Below are 20,118 nucleotides of genomic sequence, written 5' to 3' on the forward strand. Positions count from 1 at the left end.
TGTATTTTTATTTAATTTTACTTTATTTTGCAGTTGTGTTTTACACATCCAACGACGGCCTGCATGGGCTTATAAAACTCTCCCAAGTCTATCTGGGTACTACACAGCCAATCTTGGCGTGGGAAGCAAACTCCCACCCTATGGCAAGGTTGCCAACAGTTACTGCAGCCGGGCAAAGGGCTTCACGGTATGCCAAGGGTCATGCGCTAACCTCACACTTGACCCGCTTAGTATACCTGACCAAGCCCCCCTGCACGGTGACAGAATGTCTACCTTCCTCCAGGATACCTCAACATTTGCTAGGCAAACTGTATATTTTCACTTCCCGGCACTTAGCACCTTCACCATGTCTGTACCTTTTGAAGCCTGGAGTTCCGTAGACATCCTGGAGACATCTCCACAGGGTGTCTCAGAAGTCCAGACTTACATTTATGCATGACTCCCCCTGGAATGGCTGATCATAAATTATCAGGGTAAATCCCTAATGCATCCGCTGTCCTGCCTGACTAAAATGTAAATGCCCTGGTTCCTATACATTAAAATACTAAAATCAGGGCTATTCTCATTTATAACTTGATACACAAGTTTAAAATACTATATTCATACCGGTCTAAATGATTACTCCCTAGCACTCTGCATACCAAAAATTTGAGTGCTACGACAGTCCTAGCCAAAGTTAGCTAGTTAATTGTGTGAGGGCTTTGATGTGGTGTGTGGTTTAACATTTCACCGTCTGCGGTTTCCGGTCGGGACTCAATGTTGCAATTTACGGTCCCAATCGAAAACCGCAAACGTACTTCCCCAATTGACCTTAATTGGATGATCCGACCACATCCAACATTGTTGCAATCCGGAACTCCTAATCTGACCGCAAGTATGAAAAGAAGGACATAGAGTCCATCCACGGTGCTACAGAATGCTGCACGGATCACAGGCTTATGACATATAACATCCAATAAATCCCTTATATAACGGATAATAGCAATCTTGATCCTGGGTGCATAAGTCCTTCTAAAGCTGCTCCAATATATAGAATAGGAGTACTGACATGAGGTGTCATGTTAGAGTGGGTAGATGCTCCACTGTTGGTGTCTCCCCTAGTTGCTGAATAAAGTAGTTTTTTAACCTATGGTGTGCTGGTTCCTGTACTTTTGCCCTGCGCAGTGCTCCACTTTCCTCCCCAGAGGCTGTTCTTCTCCTAATCTGACCGCAAGCCAATTATCCACTTTACTCTGTGGTTATGGCTTTCCCTTGCTTGTCTTGTGGTTAGGCAGTGAGTTAGTGTTGCAATGCCGCCGCTCACCGTAAAACCACAAGAACACTTAATCAATTAACTCTTTAAACAGTCATAGAAGCCCCTTATTCCTATCGGGCACATTTTACACACTTTATTACACCTTTTCAGCCCTGGGCTGCAGAACTGACACTTCACAGTTACCTTTAATGACTCAGGGGCCCCCCTGCCGGGCATACTGTCTTTATTGGTGGCCTGGGGACCCCTACACCGTCACACATATCATCCAATGATATCTCATAAGGGGAAAAATAAATTCCTTCCTGACACTAAGAATTGGCAATCAGATTACTCCCTGGATCAACATCCTTCCCATGTTTACTTATTTGATATATCCCTGTATACTGTACCTCTCCTTTCTAAAAAGATGCCAAACCTTTTTTTGAACAAATCTATTGTATCTGCCATCACAGTCTCCATGGGTAATGAATTCCACATTCGTATGTTGCTAGATAAATAACTCCTACAGATTCACAGTTAATAAACTGATTTGGAGTGACATTTTTAGAGTTATTTCAGTTACTGAATTTATGCTCATCTGCATGTCTTCGCACGCTTTCCATGACCCACATGCAAAATAACCTTTTGTTTGTTTACAGAGCCAATTGCATGTACCCTGTTTGTGTTTGTTGGAGAAATTACTTTCTTTTGACTATCTTTTGCTCCTCCTAATCGTGAAGTGTTTGGTACGTTATGATTTCTGTAATCGCAACAGCTACAAATATCTATTTGTTATTCTTGCAAATTACTGTCAGGCACAGAATCCCATATTTAATATAGCCCTCAAACTAATGGGTGACCTGTTTGTCACCTCTCTTTGTGACTCACATGGGATATTTCAGGAATGTAAGGATTTCTTTGAGGCTGACAGCTCATGATCTGGGTATTGTCTTCCTAACTATACATATTTCTGGTTCAGTGGGCCATCAGTGATATCCCCCAGGTTAAGCTCCCTTTCTATATCAACACAGAAACAGGAAGGGTCTTGACCTGTCATACTGTATGGAGCAATAAGAGGAGTTTGGGATTCACTCTGTCTATTTTGTTTTAGGACTGTGTTAATTATCAAGATTTACCACCTTCCGCCCTTTAACCTTCTTTTTGTTGCCACAGGAGCTATCGGCAAAGCGGTACTCATGTTCAGTAAAAACGTTAATTAGTCAGTATCTCTGAGCCTGTAAGGAATTGACCTGAGTTTGTCACTGTCGATCGTCTGTCTGTCTTTTCTTACCAGGCAGTAGGATGGAGAGAGAGAGCCATCGCAAAAGAATCTCAGCGGCTGACTTCCTGTGCATTTCTGACAATCACTGAATTAAAACAGAAGTAAAACGTGAGGTTATGTAGGTAAATTATTTATTAGTGAATACTCGTTAAAAACACAAGAGACTTCAAAGCGGCAGTCTCCTCCAGAACTCAAATAATATCAGTGTCTTGCTCCCCGAGCATGTCCTGCTTTTGAAAGAAAAAATACTGGAAGTGCTAAAATAACACATTTTTCATTACCTCCAGGTCCTGAGGTAGCCACGGTAAATATGTAAATATTCGGTGCCTGAAGACGGTCCCCCTAGGGACTGAAATGTCTGACTAAATCATTGCTTGTTGGACTTAGTAAATACTTGTATTATTTTTTCTACCATGTGCTGTGCTGGTAGTGATCCATATTGATATAAGACTCCGGACCACCCAGCGGGATGTCAGCCCTCCCTGTGGTAATATACAAGACCGCAACAGATGACCACCACTTTGGTGAGCATTTATATCTCTCAAATGTGCATGTTCTAACTACACGTGTGTGTGTGTGTGTGTGTGTGTGTGTGTGTGTGTGTGTGTGTGTGTGTGTGTGTGTGTGTGTGTGTGTGTGTGTGTGTGTGTGTGTGTGTGTGTGTGTGTGTGTGTGTGTGTGTGTGTGTGTGTGTGTGTGTGTGCCAATCATGATCCCTTTTAATGTGATATTAAATGTCAACACAGATTTATGCTGCAGTATGTGGCATGCGCCTCTTTCTTCTTTTTCTAAATAGATCACCGTGGATGTGGTTCATCCCCCAGAAGCTGCGATCTGTCACAGCGCACTTAATATCCTTCATCGAAATATTGATTTTAACTTTGTTAATCACATGGACTTTTTCACAGTAGTTGCATTCACTCACTATATCTGAATTGTCAATCACTCTGCACAATTTCTTTTTGTCTAAATCACGATTTATGTTTTGAGCATGTATGTGGATTTTCACCTGCACACACTCTAAATGACTCACTTATTGATTTCTTGTTATCATTTGCTATATTCTAGCAAGCACTAATTGTATATATATACTAGCTGAGAGACCCGGCGTTGCCCGGGATGTAAATCAGTAATAGGTAGTATTATTTATAAATCGTGGAACAATAGATTGAGTATTTGTTGGAAAGGTTGGATAATAATGTTAAAAGAAAGATGGAAGAAAATGTAATACGATGCTGTATAAAAATGGTTTATTGTAAACACACCACAGTACAATGTATATTGACATAAGTTATGTAAAAATGTGAGGCGTGTGTCCTGCTAGGGTGTGAGCGTGTGTGAGGCGGCGGGTGGGTGTTCAGTACGGGTGGCGCGTGGGTAGTGAGTGCTGGCTGTGGGTCGGGGTCCTGCTAGGGTGTGAGGCGGCGGGTGTGTGGCGAGTGCGGGCGACAGCTGGTCAGTGATGTTGTTGCGTAGGGGCAGGATGCGGCAGGTGTGTGTCGAGTGTGTGAGGTGGGTGAGAGGCGGCGGGTGTGTGTCGAGTGTGGCGGGTGTTTGTTGAGTGCGTGCGGCGGCTGTGTGGCGCAGGGGTGTGAGCGGTGGGAGGGTGAAAGGCAGAAGTGCGGGTGGGCGAAATGCAGAGGCGGGAGGGCGGCGAAAGGCGTTGAAGGAGGGGACGTGAAGGGGGGGTGAGGGAGGCGGAGGGGAGGTGGTGAGGGGAGGCAGAGGGGTGGTGAGGGGGGTGGTGAGGGGAGGTGAAGGGGGGGCGGAAGGGAGGTGAAGGGGGGGCGGAGGGGAGGTGAAGGGGGGGCGGAGGGGAGGTGAAGGGGGGCGGAGGGGAGGTGAAGGGGGGCAGAGGGGAGGCAAAGGGGGGGCGGAGGGGAGGCAAAGTGGGGAGGTGGGAAGGGGGGAGATGGGAAGGGGGGGAGGTGGGGGGAGGTGGGAAGGGGGAGGTGAGGGGAGGTGAAGGGGGGGTGAGGGTAGGTGAAGGGGGGAGGTGAGGGGAGGTGAAGGGGGGGTGAGGGTAGGTGGAGGGGGGTGGAGCGGGGGTGGAGGGGAGGTGAGGGGTGTTGAGGAGAGGTGAAGGGGGGGAGGTGAAGGGGGGGTGACGGGAAGTGGAGGGGAGGTGGAGGGGAGGTGAAGGGGAGGTGAAGGGGGGGTGAGGGGAGGTGAAGGTGAGGTGAAGGGGGGGTAAGGGGAGGTGAAGGGGGAGTGAGGGGAGGTGAAGGGGGGGGTGAGGGGAGGTGAAGGGGGGTGGAGGGGAGGTGAAGTGGAGGGGAGGTGAAGGGGGGTGAGGGGTGTTGAGGGGGGGTGAGGGGAGGTGAAGGGGAGAGGTGAAGGGGGGGAGGTGAAGGGGTGGTGACGGGAAGTGGAGGGGAGGTGGAGGGGAGGTGAAGGGGAGGTGAATGGGGGGTGAGGGGAGGTGAAGGGGGGTGAGGGGAGGTGAAGGGGGGTGAGGGGAGGTGAAGGGGGATGAGGGGAGGTGAAGGGGGGGTGAGAGGTGTTGAGGGGGGGTGAGGGGAAGTGAAGGGGGAGAGGTGAAGGGGGGGAGGTGACGGGAGGTGGAGGGGGGTGCCGGGAGGTGGAGGGGGGTGAAGGGGGGGGGGGTGATGGGAGGTGAAGGGAGGGGGGGTGACGGGAGGTGAAGGGGGGGAGGGGGGGTGATGGGAGGTGAAGGGGGAGAGGGGGGGTGACGGGAGGTGAAGGGGGGGAGAGGGGGGTGACATGAGGTGAAGGGGGGGTGACGTGAGGTGAAGGGGGTGACAGGAGGTGAAGGGGGGGTGATTGGGGGGTGATGGGGGGGGTGACAGGAGGTGAAGGGGGGGTGACGGGAGGTGAAGGGGGGTGACGGGAGGTGAAGGGGGGTGACGGGAGGTGAAGGGGGGGTGACGGGAGGTGAATGGGGAGGGGAAGGGGAGGGGAAGTGGAGGGGGGGAGGTGAAGGGGGGGAGGAAGGGAAGTGGAGGGGGGGTGCGGGGAGGGGAGGAAGGGATGTGGGGTGGGGGGTGCGGGAGGTGAGGCGGGGTGACGGGAGGTGAAGGGAGGGGGGGTTGACGGGAGGTGAAGGGGGGGGTGGAGGGGAAGGGAGGGAGGTGAAGGGGGGGAGGAAGGGAAGTGGGGGGGGGTGCGGGAAGTGGGGGGGTGTGGGAGGTGAGGGGGGGAGGTAAGTGACAATGTATCATGTGGCCGCTTGCTCCCCCTTCCCCCAGTGTCTGCCAGTCGTCTGTCCCCCCCCCAAACCTTCCGTCTGTCCCCCCTCCCCAAACCTTCCGTCTGTCCGCCCCGAAACTTTCCATCTGTTGTGGGGCGCGTGCATGCGTCGGCCGCTCACTCCCCCGTCCGCCTGCTCGCTCCCTCCCCCGTCCGGCCGCTCAGTCACCCGTCCGCCTGCTCGCTCCCTCACCCATCCGCCTGCTCGCTCGCTCACCCATCCGCCTGCTCGCTCGCCCACCCATCTGGCTGCTCCCTCACCCGTCCGGCCACTCGATCACCCGTCTGGCCGCTCCCACGTGGACCTGAGGCGGGAGGCAGCGTGTTGTGGCCGCTCCCCCGCTGTGTCCCGGGCGCTCGCTCCGCTCCCCCGCTGACAGTAGCGGCCGGGGTGTGAGCTTGGAGGCAATGCGGGAAGGGACACAGGGAGTGTGTGTGTGTGTGTGTGTGTCCTTTGGCCCGTCACTCCGCCCCAGGCCAATGAGAGGTGTGCGGGGGCGGGCAGGCCAAGGGAGCCATCTCATTGGCTTGAGGCGGATTGACATGCCAAAGGTCCAATGCGATTGTCCCTAGGGACACAGGACACACAGACAGGCATACAGTGGTTTGACAAATATATATATACTAGCTGAGAGACCCGGCGTTGCCCGGGATGTAATGTTCCCGTTCCTCTCTCTCCTCCCCCCTCTCTCTGTTTGTCCCCCATTCACATCAATCCAGTCCCCCCCCTCCCTCCCTCCTTTACAGCTTCATGTAGCGTGTGTGCGTCAGTCACTGTGTGTTTGCTCGCGCGTCAGTGAGTCTGAGGCAGAAACACAAACACACACAGACTGACTGACGCACACACAGTCAGTGTGTGCCTCAGTCAGTGTGTGCGTGCGTCAGTCAGGCTTTGTGTGCGCGTCAGTCAGTGTGTGCGTGCGTGCGGCAGTCAGTCAGTGTGTGCGCGCGGGGCGTCAAAGGCAGGATGGGCGTCAAAGGCAGGGGGGGGCGTCAAAGGGAGGGGGGGGGCGTCAAAGGGAGGGGGGGGCGTCAAAGGGAGGGGGGGGCGTCAAAGGGAGGGGGGGGGCGTCAAAGGGAGGGGGGGGGGCCTCAAAGGGAGGGGGGGGCGTCAAAGGGAGGGGGGGGGCGTCAAAGGGAGGGGGGGGGCGTCAAAGGGAGGGGGGGGGCGTCAAAGGGAGGGGGGGGCGTCAAAGGGAGTGGGGGGGCGTCAAAGGGAGGGGGGGGGCGTCAAAGGGAGGGGGGGGGGCGTCAAAGGGAGGGGGGGGGCGTCAAAGGGAGGGGGGGGGCGTCAAAGGGAGGGGGGGGCGTCAAAGGGAGGGGGGGGCGTCAAAGGGAGGGGGGGGCGTCAAAGGGAGGGGGGGGGCGTCAAAGGGAGGGGGGGGCGTCAAAGGGAGGGGGGGGGCGTCAAAGGGGGGGGGGGGCGTCAAAGGGAGGGGGGGGCGCCTCAAAGGCATGGATTCCTCCCCCTGCATTTCCTGCAGTGGACAGGAGGGGGGGGGCAGTGGACAGGAGGGGGGGGGCAGTGGACAGGAGGGGGGGCAGTGGACAGGAGGGGGGGGCAGTGGACAGGAGGGAGGGGGCAGTGGACAGGAGGGGGGGGGCAGTGGACAGGAGGGGGGGGGGCAGTGGACAGGAGGGGGGGGGCAGTGGACAGGAGGGGGGGCAGTGGACAGGAGGGGGGGGCAGTGGACAGGAGGGGGGGGCAGTGGACAGGAGGGGGGGGCAGTGGACAGGAGGGGGGGCAGTGGACAGGAGGGGGGGGGCAGTGGACAGGAGGGGGGGGGCAGTGGACAGGAGGGGGGGGGGCAGTGGACAGGAGGGGGGGGCAGTGGACAGGAGGGAGGGGGCAGTGGACAGGAGGGGGGGCAGTGGACAGGAGGGGGGGGGCAGTGGACAGGAGGGGGGGCAGTGGACAGGAGGGGGGGCAGTGGACAGGAGGGGGGGGCAGTGGACAGGAGGGGGGGGCAGTGGACAGGAGGGGGGGGCAGTGGACAGGAGGGGGGGGCAGTGGACAGGAGGGGGGGGCAGTGGACAGGAGGGGGGACAGGAGGGGGGACACAGTGGACAGGAGGGGGGACGCAGTGGACAGGAGGGGGGGGCAGTGGACAGGAGGGGGGGGCAGTGGACAGGAGGGGGGGGCAGTGGATAGGAGGGGGGGGCAGTGGACAGTGACACACACACACACACACACACACACACACACCTCAGTTGATGCGCCCTTTCTCAGTTCCGTTTGGCGCCGGAGGTGGGGAGCGACACCTACCTGTACTTCCGGGCGCCGCCACCGTCTGACTCGGCGCCGCGAGGGAGGAAGGGGGTCCGCCATCTTACGCGCCGCGTGGCAGCTGCGGGAAGCGAGGTGATTTGGAGCGGGGAGGGGGGAGAGGTGATTTGGAGCGGGGAGAGGTGATTTGGAGCGGCGAGGGGGGAGAGGTGATGCCGCTGGGGAGGGGGAAGAGGTGATGCCGCTGGGGAGGGGGAAGAGGTGATGCCGCTGGGGAGGGGGAAGAGGTGATGCCGCTGGGGAGGGGGAAGAGGTGATGCCGCTGGGGAGGGGGAAGAGGTGATGCCGCTGGGGAGGGGGAAGAGGTGATGCCGCTGGGGAGGGGGAAGAGGTGATGCCGCTGGGGAGGGGGAAGAGGTGATGCCGCTGGGGAGGGGGAAGAGGTGATGCCGCTGGGGAGGGGGAAGAGATGATGCCGCTGGGGAGGGGGAAGAGGTGATTTGGAGAGGGGAGAGAGGTGTGTGTGTGTGTGTGTGTGTGTGTGTGTTTTATTTATTTTTTTGGACCTTTGGCCCGTCACTCCGCCTCAGGCCAATGAGAGGTGTGGGGGGCGGGCCAAGGGGGTGGTGTGAGTGTGTGAGGCCAATGAGAGGTGTGCGGGGGCGGGCGGGCCAAGGGACCAATGAGATTGCCGCTAGGGACACCGGACATCCAGCAGGCAGGCATGCATGCAGGCAGGCAGGCAGGCAAACATACAGTGCTTTCACTAATATAGTATAATATATATACAGTGTTCGACAAACCTATACATTTGCTCGCCCCGGGCGAGTGGATTTAACCCCCGGGCGAGTAAATATTGTCCCAAGCAGCACACGTTTGGTACTAGGTGGCGAGTAGATTTTTTTGTGTGGCGAGTAGATTTTTTGGTGATTTGTCAACCACTGTGTATATATATATATATATATATATATATATATATTTTTGACACTTTTCTCTTCTTTGTGCATATACAGTATGTATATATATATATATATATATATATATGTCATTCACAAGGATTCTGTTTGCACGCTAACTACTGCCATTTCTTTGAGGGGGATTTAAAAATATTATGTATTTAAATACCGGACCTTCCCCTTCTCCACACTTCCCTTTGAGAAAGTTACCCGAGAGTGACGAAACGCGTCAGGGAGCGTCCTTACGTCAGACGCATTGACACTGACGTCATCACCGAGCGCTGGAACGGACTGATCCATGCGCAACTGCTGCAGAAGCCCTTACTACACGGAGCCATCTTCCAGGACTCTAATACAATTGTATTGAATACCATCTGCCCTGGACATCTGTTGGGACTACGATCCTGACCTGTAAAACTGGGACTGCCCCAAGACGCTGCAGATACTTCCCGGATGGTGGTGATTATATCACGCAATGCTAGATTTTATTGTACCCTTGTGAGTGCATTTTTTACCCCCCTTTCCCCCTCCCCTCATTAAAATACAATTTTACGCTATGGGCATGCGCTCTCTCTTCCCTTTTTCCCTTAGATTCACTGTGGACGTGGTTTGTCCACACTGAGAGCTGCCGGAGACCCTCCATACCGGAACCCACATCAATATTGGACTTATTTTTGAGGACTGGTTTTTATACTCTCTTTTCTCTTGTTTTGGATATATATGTTTGTGTATTTATACATTCATCTTATATATTTATGGTTTACAGTTTTATTGATCTGTGCTACTCAATATTTTTCACCATATAGTTTATACTGTTTATTTATAATTAATTTAATTATATTTTATTTAGTATATGCACTTTACTGATCTAGCTTAATAGAGGCGCTGCTTTTTTCTTTTTCTGCTTGTCATATATATATATATATACATATTGCTCCCCACATATTTATTCGACACCCACAGTACAGGTACTTTTTTAATTTGATTTTTTTATATATACAATTCCACTTTCTTGTAACAGAGAGATTTGAAAATTAGGCACTTTTAAAAAAAAAAATAACAATGAATAATAACAATAATAATTACGGAGTTGGAAGCTTAAATGACTTACCTGCTGCTTCTATGGCTGTATCACATAATATAAGGAACCGTCTCTAATTGTTGACTGAGGTGACATGAGGGGGCATTTCCTGTTCTAGCTGTGGTTGAAAAAATTAACTTCTTTATTACAAAAAAAAAAAACATATATATATTCACAAAATTCACTGTCAAATCATCCAGACAAGCTTAGCTGTCTCAAAATATCCACGTTAAAATATTTTTCGGGGGAACAATTGAATACGTCGGCTGGCTGGAGCTTTTTAAGAAATATGTTACAAAGAAGATTGTAATTCGGAGCTCTTATATTAATTCTCCAAAGGGGTCAGATCAGAAAACATTCAGAAGTAGAAAGGTCATAAGATTATTTCAATGTCACTTTAGATACATTTTAAAATAACAAATATGATATTATTACAATTTGCATTTATTACATCTGTGCCACAGATATATATACTGTGTATATATATATATATATATATATATATATATATATATATATATATATATATATATATATATATATACAGTGGTCGACAAATCACCAAAAAATCTACTCGCCACCTAGTACCAAACGTGTGCTGCTTGGGCCAATAGGAGCTCGCCTTGATGTTAAATCCACTCGCCCGGGGCGAGCAAATGTATAGGTTTGTTGAACACATATATACAGTGTTCGACAAACCTATTCCCCCGCATGCCCCGGGCGAGTGGATTTGACCTAGTGGCAAGCTAGTCATGGCCGCTCAAGCAGCGCACGCGGTTCTTTGAAAATTTCCCTGCTCGTGCTGAATTTTTTTTTTTTTTTTATCCATGCTCAGGCCACGCAGGCGCATCCTCTTCATTTCTGCTGCTCTAAGAGGTTAGTATTTCATTGCATCCCGCTACCTTGTGAACCCCCCCCCCACACACACACACACACACACACTTGTGAACTGTTTTGTGAGGCGGGAGATGATAGCGGGGGTGTTCCCCGCTTCCCGTGTCTGCCCGCGGGGTGGGAGAAGGTAGCGGGGGAGTTCCCCCCATCACCTCAGGGCCCCGCTTTCCCCCCTATCCCCGTGTCTACTCACGGGTCGGGAGATGGTAGCTGGGGTGTTCCCCCCTGGTCCCCGCTTCCCCCCAAGTCCCCGCTTCCCCCCAGGTTCCCGTGGCTGCCCGCACGGGGTGGGAGATGGGAGCGGGAGGGGGGAGAGCGGTTGTGCTGGTCACGGCATTTCCTCTCTCCCCCCCCCCGTGTGTGTATGGGAAAGTGTGTGTGTGTTTGTGTATGGGATAGTGTGTGTGTGGGAGAGTGTATGGGAGTGTGAGTGTGTGGTGGTGGCGGCCTGCGGCGGCGTCCACCTCGGGGAGCCCTGCGGTGGTGGCAGTCTGCGGCGCCGTCCACCTTGGAGGGGGGCTTCACTCGCGTGACACTCGCGTCACACAAGCAGGTGGAAGTGCTGCCGAGGAGGAGGACAAGGGGAGAGAGGAGATCCCTGGGCAGGTAATTACAGCGGGCACCCGAGGAGATCAAACCCTCAGTACCTCATGTGCGACATCCCATGTGTGTGTCTGTGTGTGTTTGTCTGTGTGAATACACCCACCCAGTCACCCACCCACGTGTCCAGTCACCCACCCACATGTCCAGTCACCCACCCAAGTGTCCAGTTACCCACCCATGTGTTCAGTCACCCACCCAAGTGTCCAGTCACCCACCCAAGTGTCCAGTCACCCACAGACCACCCAGTCACCCACAGACCCACTCAGTCATCCACAGACCCACCCAGTCACTCACGAGTGGGCGACCGGGTTTGTCGAGCACTGTATATATATATATATATATATATATATATATATATATATATATATTTACATTACCTAAATTTCTAAGTCTGTTTCAGTGTGAAAAACTTAGCTGCCATATTGTAGCGGACTGCTCTCCACAAACAAGGCGTGACCACGAGGCCGAGAATGGGGATACAGTATATATATAACGCCATCCACAGCTGCGAGGGCGCGTCTGGAGTGTAGATTGGTCGAGGTAGCCGGGTCGGGGTTGGAGAGGTAAGGATAGTCAAGATGCTTGCCGCGGTCTGGGTTGGAGAGGTGCGGATCGTTGCAGGTACTATTAGCTGTGGTCAGGATTGGAGAGATGAGGATAGTCGTGGTACGTTTGCCGAGTTCTGGGTTGGAGAGATGCGGATCATCGTTGGTAGCCGGGGTCAGGAGTATAAAGAGCGGAGTCCAAGAGATAGCTGGGTCAGGAACAGAGTAGCTAGGAACCAAGATTTCAAGACAAGACAGTGGAGGCAAGGGTAGCAGTGAACCCTTCGAAACAACAAAGGTTTATGCTCAGCCAATTTGCAAGAGGACAGGCTGAGCATATATAGGGAGCAATGACCAATGAGTGGACGGACAAAGGGAAGACGCGTCCTCAGTACAGACTGTGATTGGCTGAAGTGGTGCAGGAGACAGGTGTGGGAAGGATTGCAGATGATGATAGGTAACGCGATCCATGCGCGGGTCATGGGCGCGCGCCGATGCCGTCACCGTGCGGGCGCAACCTAGAGGCGGGACCAGGAGATTCCGCATTAACTTGCATGCATGATGCACGCGTGCGCGTAGTACAGCGGTTGGTGGAGGGGGGACCAGTTGATGTGTTGCAGGGAGCAGAGCACCCAGTCGCGGGCCAAGGTAAGCCGGGAGCGCGCCGGTGGCGGCGTGGCTCCCAGATCCTTACACATATCAACTATTATGAAATTAGCAGACAGTTCAATTGCCACATCAAGATCCTTCATGTGCTAGATAGGCTTCCAGTATGAAAGTACCTGTCATGGGAGACCGGGAACTTTTACCAGGATCACTAGCCCCAGATGGGACAATGCAGTTGAATAAATATGGTTTATTCGGGCATGCCCACAGACATGACAAAACACACAAATACAGGGTACATACACACCAACTGGGGACCTGGGGGGAGTCACTAACCTCGACTAGGTGCAGGGCGCCTGCTTCAGGTAGGCTTACCCTGTCCGCTCCATGTCCAGGAACTCCACGGTACTCTTTTCGGGATAGCTACCATGCTCTCCCCACTGGAAGGGCTTCCTTTCTCTCTCAGGACTTGGCCGTGTTGTGTCGGCCCCTTTTGCCCCCCCAATATCCACCCTTATAAACACTTTCCCGAAGTCACAGTTCTCCACCTAGTTCCTATCAAGAGTCAAAACACACACATTTCCCCCAGTTTAGGAGCTCACATAGGCGGCCAGGGAAACAGCTGTAAATGGTTATAATCCACCCAGTTTACCGGCCCTATGGGTTTGCCCTGGCAGCCCGTTACACAAGATTTAGGGCAACCAGACAGGATTCACCTTTATTATGTGAGGCCGGCTACCCCTACCGTGACAGTACAGGCAGTCCTCGGTTATCCGACATAATGCGTTACTCAAAATGGCGTTGTAAAGCGAAACGTTGTAAAGCGAAACACGTTTTCCCATAGGAACACTTTTTAAATGAAAGGTTCCGTTCCTGAAGGCATTTTTAATGCTAAAATACACTAAATATTTTACGCAGACAATAAGATATACAGCACACACATAAGTTATATAGTGTATATACTGTATTATATATATATAATATAATATATACTATAATATAAAAATATAATATATTATATAGTATAATATAGTATAATATATATTATATACACAAACAACTTTGCAAAGCGTCGTAAGAGCGTTGGATAAGCCGTTTTGGCGTTGTAAAAATGAACATAGGTATGCATTGCATAGCGTTGGATAAGCCATTCGTTGTAAAACGAAGCGTTGTAAAATGAGGACTGCCTGTACCCTGATCTAATTGTTGGAAGTTCAGAACCGATTCAGTGATCTGACTTTATTTAGGTCTGATCAACGAAAGGGGCAGTCAAGGGGTTAATTAGTCACCAATGAGAGCTGTGTGTTGTCAAGATTCCCTCCCACAGTACTCCTCGTAGACCTGTAGGGGCACACAGGAGTCAAATTCAGGCCCAGGGCCGGTGGGAACCACAGTAAAACATTCCATAAGGCCAGCAGGATATTGATTTTTGGGAATAAAACCCAAGACAAGCTTCTAGATTCTGCAGATCTACAGGCACCTTCTTGTTTTGTGTTTTGTTATTCACTTATTGACCCCTGCTTTTTGTTTGTCCCCTGCTATCATTGCTTTTGCATGTAGTCTTACCAGCTAACTTTAGTTTGTTTTATATTCCCTTTGCACATATTGCCCCCTTCATACCTCTGTACATTTTTGCAGACTCCATTTTGTTTTCCCAGTCTTATAACTTTAGTGTAACATTAAACCCTGTCAGTTTTTACTTATTCCGGTCACTTCTTTTTTGTGGCTTTCCATGTTACCTCCGAGGGTTCCTTATATCCTGTTACATGTATTGCATATTCCAGAGGGATTGTTTATTAGGGTTGTTAATTAGGATTTTATTTAGGAAAACTTATTGCACATATCTGATGCTATGAAAATAACATTAAAATGCTAGACAAGAAGTTTATGACTGAAGTCCAAAGCCACAGAGGTCTGTTATCTTAGGTCTCATAACAGGCAGTTATCGAAATCATTAAGTGACATTTCCTGAGGTTAATGGTGTCAAAGGAGACCAGATGATTACACTGGGATCACAAGCCTCAGACAGAACGAAGGAGTTAAATAAACAAGGTTTATTTTGTCCGGAGCCAACAGGAGCAACACAAGTACAACCTCAACTCACCAAGACAGGTGGTTACGGGGGACTCCAAACTTGCGAGATGCTTAATGCTGCCGAGGCTAGTTTACCGAGGGTGTCTCCATGATCCGTCCATCTCAGAATATCATTGTGATTAAGGATTATTGTCACTCGGTTCTCCTTCCATTTTTACAGTTAGTCCGACACCAAGAATAACCACAACCAGCTATGGTGCTCTGATTGGCGTTGGCTTACATAGTTTCCTGGCCTCCATCTGCACATATGGAAAATGTAAATTCAATATAATTAGGCAAATGTGAGAAAGTGGCGACTATCGCACGTACATCAGATTGGGTCAATATAAGCATTACATGTATTTGGCACATGTTACCATAACAGCGCTTTGCGGGTCTCTTCATCCGACCGGCATCACGGCGGTCCACTACCAGAAAGGAATGTATTCAGCGTTCCTATCAGTACCCGGGTGCTGCTGTATCCTGGTGTGTCCTGATGTCCACGCCCCGTGAATCCAAAGTCCGTGAGTCTGGATTGCTGCACTTTGGGCTAGAGCAAGCTGTAAAAATAATGGCCGGGGAGGCTCCTGCACAAGTCCGGTTGTGTACCGGAAAGAACACCAGCTGTGTCTTGAAGCGGCTGCTACTGACATGACTAGACCTACGTGTTACGCTTGAGCTGCCCGCAAACCAGACCCGTCCCCTACACTGAGGTGGGACGCACGGAAACACGCACCCGCAGCGGAGAGAGCGCGTCCGGACTGTGGTAGTAGTGTAGCCGGCCAGAAAACGAAGGTTATAGTAAGGTGTGTACTTGCCGGATCCGGGGTAGAAGGAGAGCCGTAGTGAGTTCCGTAGCCGAGGGTCGAGGATAGGAGAGGTCCGGGAGGTCGTGGTACTAAGCCGAGTCCGAGGGTCGAAGAGGTCAAGGTAGCCAGGAGGAAGCCAGGGTCGAGAGCCAGAGAGAGTAATCAGCCAAGCCGGGTCGGAACCTGAAGTGAATACAAAGCAAGAGCACGGCACAGAATCCACAACTGATAGGGAAGAGACTATGCAGAGCAATGAGCCAAAGGGAGGACTGGGGTTATAAAGGTAGGTAATCCCATAGAGGCAAGGGGCAGAGCAGGGGTGTGCGGTAGAGCACTCTGTGATTGGGCAGCATTGTGTTTTGTTTCAGAGAGCCGCTGTGCCGGAGGGCGTGGGTGTGGCCGGTGCGGATGCCGGAGGTGTAGTCCAAGGCAGAGTGGGGTGAATAAATTACAGCCGGAGACGCGCGCTCTGTAAGAGCAAGTTGCGCGCGTCCCGGCAAGATGGTGGCCACCTGCTTGTGTGCCGGAGGCGGGCGAGCTGCACCACGACGGGGATACCGCTGAAGGGGAGATGTGGCTGTGGACCCCGCAGGAGGCAGGGCGGGTCACGTAGTGGCGTACGTGACCCCTGATTCCTTACACTACGTCACTAGTAAGCGACTGTTGGGTTGTAGTCAGTAGCACTGCACACTAACAAAGGGAGTAGGGCTTGTACAAAAGGAGTCTTTTTAGCCTATGATGGCTTACAGATGTCCTACGCGTTTCGTAGTATTAAACTACTTCAGGGTTATTTCACCAACTGCAGATACACAATTATATACCTTCAGAATGTCCGTAATTGGCTAAGACTGGGGGGTGGTCCAGCCAATTAAAGTTCAGTTCACAGGTGTTTTAGATGTTATTCACATTAGCAACATATTATACATCAACAATAAAATGCAGTTTATTATAACAATAAATAAAACGGTTAAACTAAAAACATAAAATACATATATATATACAGTATACAGTCATACAGTAGTTGTCTGCCCAAAACACTGAAATGAAAAAAGCGCCACTAGTTGAGGTGTAGGTTTTACATAGTACAGAAAAAACTAAAAGACAGAGACTGCACTGTCATATAATGAGTTAAAAATTACTTCGATCATGAAGGTAAAAACCATAGCGGTAATTAGTATAGAGACTTGCTACAAAAATGATTATTTCGCTCATATGTTAATTCTAGCGAAACACCAGAATATTAAAAGTATATTTTCTCAAAACTATGAATAATAGATCAAACCGAACAAATTCAAATAGACAGTAACTTGTCAAATATAAAAATATAAATAATGTATCAATACATTACAAAAATATATATTTAAATTTATAAATACTGTACATACAAATATATAAATATATATTTGGTGAGATATTGAATCAATTGATATTATACCACATAATCAAAATATTAAAAATATTATAAGATGATGATAAAAGGGGAAAAATATAAATATTAATACAGGGACCATACGTCTAATTCATCATTAATCCCTTGGGGTGTTAAAAATTGTAAATTAAAAATCCAAAAACTCTCGTCTAGAAAGAGCTTTAATTCTATCTCCTCTTCTTCGATTGGGGGCTACAATTTGAATACCGTTATATTTTAACTTGGTTGGATCGCTATTAGGGTGACTTTTAAAATGGCGTGACACGCTGTGCTTTTCATAGCCTATTCTAATGTTCCTTGCCATTTCGTCCATCAAATATATTTTTTAGCACACAGGCATTCTAAAAGATACACTGCTAAAATAGTACTGTATTACAAGAAATGCAGTAATCTATGAAAGGGTTAAAAGTAAAAGCCAGTCCTCCATTTTGTCTTAACCATTTCTGCCTGAACTTTTCCCTGAACCAAGTGATATATGTATGCAAGAAACGACCTCCAGACAGGCAGAATTGTTCTGTTGGCTGGACACCAGTACTGTGTTTTCTTTGAATCGGCTTGCCCGCAGGCTTTGTTTACAGAATGCAAGCCTAGATGGAAAATCCCCAGCTAGGCTGTCATTTTAGTAATATGCTAATATTGTTATGCCTCTAATTTACGCCTCTAACACCTTATTTCTCTGTATGAAAAGTTTTGCTTTTCCGTAATAAAGTTGAGATGAAGAATCAGTATCACTGTGTCTCTTTCTTCATTTCCCGAGCGCTCGTACGTCATCAGATCGAGATCCGACAGCCCAGTGTGTGGTTAAGTCTCCCCGGGCAGAGCCATCCTGTTTCCAGTCACGGCCGGCTGACCTGAGGTCCCCAGCCCGTATTGAGTTTAAGAACCTTACAGGTGCCCGGGACAACCTGAGGTCCCCGGCCCATTTTAACTGGCAAGAACCTTACAACCTATATTAAACATTTCCTTCGTTACATGAGAACAAAAACTCTTTCTTTCTACACGTAGTAATTTACATGCTTTGCATTTCCTACAGCAGAAGTTACCTGCTGGTTTCTGTGTTAACCACATGTTCCCTGCGGTATGATCCTTAAATATTCCAATGTTGCTCGGAGACAAACTTTTTTTTTAGATTGTTGGGTTTGCGGAATATGAATCTAGGTCTTATTTCTAAATGTGGACCACGGATTGGATCATTAGATAATATTCTCCAATTTTTACTAATTATGTGTTGTATCTCATGACTCACTGCATTGTAATGTGTAACACACGGAATGGAAATAATTTGATCTTTTGGATCGGTAGACTGATTAGTCTTCTTTTTTATTTTTGTATTTATTTCGACTTAAAAGAGAATCTCTATTCATATCCATGACTCGTGTTAGAGCTTTAAAAAGATTGTCACCATTATATTCTTTCTGGAGTGGCCGGGGGTGTTGTGTCAATCTTGTGCCATGGCCCTTCTGCCACTCAAAGGGTTAAGTGTCGTGTTTCAGCTACTGGGGGACTCCCTGGTTTATATCAATTCTACATATATACTTCCTCTTGAGGGAATGGGGGGAAGCTGCAATCAGATGCAGAAATGAAAGTTAAAGCGTTTGCACAGAATGTATTTTCAGCCCGAAAGGAATTTCCAGTCAAATCGAAACAATAGTGTTTAAAACATGTCCTTCTCATAAATCACGTGATGAAGGGGAAGGAGGAGTCTTGTGTTCAAAATCAAGTAACCTTAGCTCCAAGGCCGCGCTTATAGTGCCGGCGACGTCGCGGCAAAACAAATGTATTGCCGCCGTTGCGTGTGCTTATAATTGAAGCGGCGCAACAGATTGGTCAAGTCAATTTGATTTTTCCAGCGACCGCCGCGTGTCGTCGCTGTCGCCGGCCACGGCACTATAAGTGCAGCCTTAAGCAGGCCCGTCAAACTCAGAATGGCTTGGGGGCCCATTTCTTAAGTCCGACTGCAAGACTCGGACCGCACCAGAAAAAAATAGTCACTATACCCACTATAACCTATGTATACACTTTTTTCATGTGCTTTTCCTATTAAAAATATGTCAACGTTGCAGGTATCTCTCCCCCTATTCCCTCCTCCATCCCCTCTGTCTGCCCATGAAATGTCTGCGAAGTGACTGTGTAACCTCTGTTCTTTTAATGTAACCATGTATTTTTATAACTCTGTGCCCAGGACATACCTGAAAACGAGAGGTATCTCTCAATATATTACTCCCTGGTAAAACATTTTTATAAATAAATAAAAATCCGCCCTCCTCCAATCCCCGTCTCTCTCCCTCTTCCCATCTAGAGAAGAGGAAACATAATCCCAGCAAGTGGCCCTGAGAGAGGGGGGGGTGGAGACTCTCTTTTTTCCCCCTCTCCACCCGCTCTCTCACTCACTCTCCGACTGTCTTACTCTCCTCCCCCTTTCCATCCCCACTCTGTCTCTTTTACTCTTCCTCTTTCCCCCCCACCCTCAAAATACCCCCCACAATGCACACACTCTACCCCCCACAATACACACACACAAAATATCTCCCTCCCTCACAATACACACACAATCCCTCCTCCCACAAAACACACACACACACACAATACCCCATCCTCCACAATACACATACACAATGTCCCCTTACCACACAATACACACACATTAACCCCCCACAATACGCACACACAATACCCCCCACTCCCACACTATAATCTTCCCACAATACACACACACACTACTCCCCCACAACACACACACACACACACAATACCCCCGCTCCCCCACAGTACAGACACACACACAATATCCCCAGCTCTGCCACAATACACACACTGCCCCCATTTCCCACAATACACACACACTGACACCCCACTCCCTCCCATCAGGATAGTGACACAGCTTCCAAACACACAGGAGAGATGCTAAAACATGTTAATTTCACATTTGTAGTTTCTACCCCAATTTGGTGCCTAGTGAGCTAGCAACAATGTCTTTACCTTTATGGCTTGGGCTCGGGTAACCTTTGGCGTGATAAGGAGATCCATGTGCTCACTTAGCATTCTGGCCAGTGGCTGGCATGTGTGTTGCTACAGTAATTGCTATGATTAGCTGCCAAGGATTTTGTTTATATAATTAATCATTAAACAAATGCTGGCGATGTCACTTGTTTTGTTTCGCTTTGGGTGG

General features: G+C 49.6%; 1 protein-coding gene across 2 annotated transcripts in view; it reads right to left on the reverse strand.

Annotated features, from left to right (window-relative positions):
- The window catches only part of LOC142467382 (hepatic and glial cell adhesion molecule-like), a 39,880-nt gene extending 19,832 nt beyond the window's left edge, over window positions 1–20,048 (reverse strand). For both annotated transcript variants that reach the window (XM_075573002.1, XM_075573001.1), the window contains exons 1-3: window positions 19,929–20,048; window positions 10,021–10,108; window positions 2,526–2,601 (exon numbers count right to left, since the gene is read on the reverse strand). In XM_075573002.1, coding sequence (XP_075429117.1) covers window positions 2,526–2,589 — 64 coding nt within the window. In that variant the 5' untranslated portion in view covers window positions 2,590–2,601; window positions 10,021–10,108; window positions 19,929–20,048. The remainder of the gene's footprint in view (window positions 1–2,525; window positions 2,602–10,020; window positions 10,109–19,928) is intronic.
- Between the last annotated feature and the right edge of the window lie 70 nt (window positions 20,049–20,118).

Source organism: Ascaphus truei, chromosome 16, assembly GCF_040206685.1.
Source record: "Ascaphus truei isolate aAscTru1 chromosome 16, aAscTru1.hap1, whole genome shotgun sequence".
NCBI lineage: Eukaryota > Metazoa > Chordata > Amphibia > Anura > Ascaphidae > Ascaphus > Ascaphus truei.